This window comes from Plodia interpunctella, chromosome 30, assembly GCF_027563975.2.
Source record: "Plodia interpunctella isolate USDA-ARS_2022_Savannah chromosome 30, ilPloInte3.2, whole genome shotgun sequence".
In the NCBI taxonomy this organism is placed as follows: Eukaryota; Metazoa; Arthropoda; class Insecta; order Lepidoptera; family Pyralidae; genus Plodia; species Plodia interpunctella.
In genome coordinates this window covers 1,976,134-1,982,349 of record NC_071323.1, presented here as the reverse complement: position 1 = coordinate 1,982,349, position 6,216 = coordinate 1,976,134, and the positions used below count along the sequence as shown (strand labels likewise).

The 6,216-nt window shown below is 36.1% G+C and overlaps 1 protein-coding gene across 1 annotated transcript; it reads right to left on the bottom strand.

Moving 5' to 3' along the window:
• Positions 1-3,454: 3,454 nt before the first annotated feature.
• On the bottom strand, positions 3,455-5,368 carry LOC128682648 (ADP,ATP carrier protein). Its single transcript, XM_053767526.1, has one exon. It carries the CDS (start codon positions 5,091-5,093, stop codon positions 4,191-4,193), a length of 903 nt encoding a protein of 300 aa, XP_053623501.1. The 5' UTR covers positions 5,094-5,368; the 3' UTR covers positions 3,455-4,190.
• Positions 5,369-6,216: the final 848 nt, after the last annotated feature.

Sequence of the window (6,216 nt, the reverse complement as noted above, 5' to 3'; positions counted from 1 at the left end):
TTAAAAAATTGCTAGATATGGCCCACCTAACATAATAGATTAGGTAGATCAAGGTAGAAAATTTAAAATTCGATTTAGACCCATCCACGTAAAAAAAAATAATTTAAACAAAAATATTCGAAAAAAAAAATACATTTGAATAATGAGATCTATGACGAAAAGGATTCCAACTCAGCTCGCTAAAATCATTATATACGTGTGGATTGAAGATCCACTACAAATTTAACAAAGAAAACTTACTTAGTACATTTATGAAAAGCAATTTTGTACCACATATCCTGGAATTTGTACATCAACACATAAGTTATGTCGACGTAAAGGTACCTCAATCAATCTAAACAAATATGGTCTGTCTGAGGAGCCACCTAGATCTCAGAAAGTAGGTAACTAAGTATATAGGTACCTACTTAATCTGTCACTTCATTTAAGTAAAATCTTAAATTGTTTTTATTCAATGCTCAATCAGATACATAGCCGTGCTGTACTGTGATAATACCCAAAAAGATTATTATTATAATACGTTTCATCTTTCATATTTTAAAGTTGTGATAGTTATATTTGTTGTATTTTCCTCCCAGTTATTAATAATGTTCATCCATCTCGACATTGTTATTTTAATAATACAAATTGTATGTATATGTTTCGCGGATTTAACTCGCAAATTCTTTTCTAGTAGCGCCATCATGTTTGGTATCACTGAAGATCAGCGTCATGGCTCTTCGTCGTGGCACAAGCCGAGTGGTACCCTTTTGTAGCATATTTAATGTAGGTACTTTTGTAATATTATTGTTCATTTTCTGTGATGTATATTAGTAAATTACGAATAAATTTATTTCTATTTCTAATTTGACGAATATCGTACAGACGTAAGTAGGTACATCTGAATAAATTTATTTCTATTTCTAATTTGATGAATATCGTACAGGCGTACATCTAGATGTAAAAAATTCTTTATTTTAATTAATAAAAATATTTTTCATCTCATTATTATCAAAATTAGTTACTACGTGACATGTAACTACTTAAGTATATAAAAAAAACTAATTAAACATCTAGATATAACTGTAAAATTACTTAAAATTATTTTAGATGCGCGTGACGCTGATGATAACTCGGATAGGACAAAGTGTAAGTTTTAACATTCACATTCTTAGCTGAAACACGTAGGTGCCATACAATCTTATCATCAGTTCAAGGCCAGTCTGAACGTACGCATAATAGTCTGTCCTGTTACGTTGTAATGTATTAGGGTTGTCACTTACTAACAAACAATTCTGTCTTTCTTTTCGAGTGTGTTATAATAAATAAATAAATATGTCAGGACAAATCCACACAGATTGAGCTAGCCCCAAAGTAAGTTCGAGACTTGTGTTATGGGATACTAACTCAACGATACTATATTTTATAACAAATACATATATAGATAAACATCCAAGACTCGGGCCAATCAGAAAAAGATCATTTTCCATCATGACCCGACCGGGGATCGAACCCAGGACCTCTCGGTTCAGTGGCAAGAACCTTACCACTGCGCCACCGAGGTCTAAATTATTTTTATTCAATGCCCAATCAGATACATAGCCGTGCTTTACTATAATAGCCAAAAAATTATTATATTTTTATTCGATTCGTTGTTATAGATTTTATTGAGTCGCCTGAAAGTATGATATTAATTTTTAAAGACTTTCTAAGACTATCGACGTCTCGTGGCAAGTAGTCGCGTAAATACACGTATATTATACTATATATTGAACTTAAAACTATCAACCAGCGTGCGGATTACCTCACGATATTTTCCTTCACCGGAAGCAAATGGTGGTCAATGAAAACTACTATATATGAGTCAGATTGTTATACAAATCACACTCATGTTAGCGTGTTGAATATAGTTGAATATAGGGCTGTGATATCGCAAAGCCCGGGGTCAAGGTAAAAAAATAACCTCAAAATTTTAAAGATTGAGCTGTAATTTTAAAATCGGCTGTCTGACTGACGTTAAACCTCCTTGGAAATGGAATTGTAGCCTATCAGCTATCAAAGCTTCCCATGGTCGCCAAGTACGACATCCACGGGTAGCATATAGATTGGTCTTTTCTAGGTGTATTTACACGCTAGCTGACTGTAAACAGTATGAACGACTTTCCTGCTTCTGATGTATTATTATATTACACTAGCTGCGCCCCGAGGCTTCGCTCCCGTGAGAATTTCAGGATAAAAAGTACACTATGTATTATTTCAGGTTGTATTCTACCGGTGTACCAAATTTCACGACAATCCGTCCAGTAAATTTTGCGTGAAAGAGTGTAATGATCATACACATAAGTACATCCTTACAAACTTTCGCATATATTTACAATATTAGTAGGGCAAAACTTTCTCATCCGAGTCAAAAAAACACACCCCATAAATTGTATACTTTTAAAATAAAACAGTGAACATGGAAAATTATAAGGATCAAATTGTCTTTCCAACAAAAAATCTCTTTCAAGTTTCAACAAATAAAACGTTGGCAGCCCTATTAGTACTTATTTATGTAATTCAATTTGTATGAGGTGTGGAACTGTTGAGTTTTGTAAAAAACGAGTATGGACGGCATATCGTATCATGCTGGTTATTATAGACAAAAACATAATAATCAGGCTTTTGCATTCGGCTTCGCGTTGAACTAGACTGTGATTAAACTTATAATAGGTACCTATTATATTACTGAATTTGTTATTTCGTTACGTAACGGCCTATAGATCTAACAGCAAGAGTGCCTCCGGGGAATTCTTACTAATTTCCGATAAATTTCGTGACAACCAGTCCTGTCTTTGATTTACTACGATAACATAGGACTATGCTACTGTTAGTTACTTCACAGATTACATAATACGATATATACTGAATGATTTTTAATCTGCAATATTATCCACCTTTGCCTAGCAAGCATTTTTCGACAAATCGTTTTTTTCTTGGTTGGCAACACTATTACGTAAGGGACGGCCATTCGTATACCTATACAGTTAAAAAACATTAGACATTAGTGTTCATAGCAGTTTGTGGCTTATATACACTACCCTATTCCTGCCGGTTGGGCCCTATAAATCGTGTAGTGTATAGCGACTATAACATTTGATTCATTCAGTACATAAAGGCCACGCCCAACATTTGGTTGACGTTATTCATAAAGAAGTAGGATATTAAAGTATGTCTTTTTATCTATCGCACTTTATATTTTGAAATTGATATAACATACTTTGGCATAAAGTATGCTCCTTTTTATGAATAGGTACTCAGTCTATATATGCATTTAGCGAATCTATTTGGCAGTCTGCTACGCGGGATTGTGAATAGGCATCTTTTAATAATGAATGGATGACATATGCTTGAGTTAGGTAATCATAAGATGAACTTGGGTTCAATGTTTGGTTTAAAATCATGGTTGGTGGTAAAAGACTAAATGAAAACCAAATTATTTTTAACATTACTATATTTTAATCGCGCTCGTAATGTATGAATTTTTCTAGGGAAAAAATCATACCGAGGAAACATTGCTCAATGGCATTGAGCTATGCTTATATTGCCTAGATACATTTGAATGTTACCTAAATCTGGATTGTACACTACATTATAAGTGAAATATAATTCACAGCATCAAAGTGAGCATTACACAAGCATTTAGATAATAAAGTAGATTGTGGTGTAGTACACTTCTAAAACAAAGTAAATGTTTCTTCCAACAACATCACATAAAATTGATTAATCTTATTTTGACATTGATTGAAAATAATGATAAAATAACATTCACATCATAGCTATGATAGTTATTGGCATTTGATCCAATTTAGCCTTGGCCCTGTTGTTACATAACACTGCAGCATGACATAAGAAAAAACCTTTTAAAAATGGAACTATATCAATTTAAATTTAGCACAATTACTTTTCTTTCATGATTTATTTCTTCACTTTAATGCCAGGTACTTGCCACAGTTCAGAAAATGGTTACCTAACACAGTTATGTAACACTTGAAACAACAATTTCAATAAAAATACATTTTGGAATCAATGTACAACACTTTATTCAACTAAAAATAAATTACTAGACTTGATTTCCACTTCTAATAATACAATTTAAGAGGGCTGGCTATTACTGGTGATTCAGAATCACATTAAAATTGAAATTATGGTAACAATTTTTTACATGTAATTTATAGGACTTTCTTGATTTCATCATACAGGACAAGCACAAAGGCACCACCCGTACCTCTGAGGACATTGGAGAATGCTCCCTTGAAGAAGGCGTTGGCTCCCTCAGTTTTGGCAATGGTGGCCCAGCAGTGGATAGTGCTCTTGTAGAGGATATCGGCCTTAGCACGACCAGATTGCATCATCATGCGCCTACGGACTGTGTCGAAGGGATATGAGATGATTCCAGCGACAGTCGTTACAGTCTGCGCGATGGCCCAGCTAATGACAATGGGTGTGTTCTTGGGGTCGGGCAACATGCCACGGGCGGTGTCGTAGAATCCGAAGTATGAGGCGCGGTAGATAATGATACCCTGTACAGATACACCGAACCCTCTGTAGAGACCGACGAGGCCGTCGGATTTGAAGATTTTGGTGAGGCAGTTGCCGAGACCGCTGAATTCTCGCTTGTCAGAGCCTTTGCCGACGTCAGCGGCGAGACGCGTACGCGCGAAGTCCAGTGGGTACACGAAGCAGAGGGAGGTAGCACCGGCGGCACCACCTGAGGCCAAGTTACCGGCGAAGTAGCGCCAGAACTGCGTGTTCTTGTCTACTCCACCAAGGAACACCTGCTTGTACTTGTCTTTGAAGGCGAAATTGAGGGCCTGGGTCGGGAAGTACCTGATGACGTTGGCAAGGTTACCACGCCAGAACGAGAGCGGACCCTGCTCTTTGGGAATGCGGACGAAGGCATCGATGATACCCTTGTAGCGCTGGTCTTCGGTGATCTGCTTGCTCACATGCTGAACCTGGAGCAGCAGCTTGACACGCTCGATGGGCGCTACTGCGGTTTTGGAGACGGCAGCAGAAACACCGCCGGCGATGAAATCTTTCGCGAACGCGACCGGGTCAGCGAGGTTCGACATTTTGTTCAATGAGGTGGGCTCACTATGTACTTAATTGCCTCGCGGCGTCGAGGTGAAAATCTACAGGATCACACACGGAATGGAATAATCACGAAACACTAACTCCTGAATTTAATATCAGGAGATTTTAGAGTAATTTCGTGATCACGGGAGCACAGGGGTAGGCGAGTGCCTTTTTTGAAATTCGATCGATCACGTTCTCTCGCAGTTCTGCCCAAAGGAGCGGCGCAAAAGAAGAAAGGAAGGGGCAAATACTGCCAACACAACGGCAAAGTACCACGAGGTGAGTGTGCCCGTTATAATAAATGATTTCTACCTACGTAAAGCCCTACACACATTGCAATTTGATTTGCAATCTTTTTTAGCTGCTACTTGTTAAACGAAAGAGAAGCATATATACAATAGAAAAGGAAAACTGTACTACTTCTCTTTCTTTTGTATTCCTGCATCTGCATACCTTTGTGTTACAGCCAAAGAATTTATAATCTTGGTTACAGCGACAGATTACAAAGTGTGTTTTGAGAATTTTTAAAAAATAAAAGGTATTTTCATCGATTATACTTTATCTCTTTCCGTTGTAGGTAGGATTTTAGTGCATCCAATAACATCAATAACATCCAAATATATGTATAATATACAAATTAACAGCATTTTAATATAAATAAAATACTGTGGCTGGGGTTCTCGCATGTAAAATGATAGATGAACAGACACATGGCAGCATAATTTTATTCCAATTTTTATTAAAAGTTTTTAAAGTTCGTTTACTCATAAATATTGTGTACTTAGCACATTTTTTCAGCAATTCTAAAAATAGCTATTATAAATACTAATTTTCCAGTTCATACAAACATTCAATCTATTTTGGGATAAAAACACAGTTTAATTTGAAAATTGTGTTTAAAAATGATTAGACGGGCTTTCATACAAGCTTCCAATTTAAAAATTACTTTTCTTATGAAGATGATTCGCTTTAAAAATATTTCATATGGCCCACCACTTTACGCGATTTGTTTACAATTTTCAACATACATACTACACAACATCACAAACAGACAAAGCTAAAAAAATTATGTAAGCGAGTTGCTTCCCTTATTTTGTGTAAATTCATGAAATGGCAACA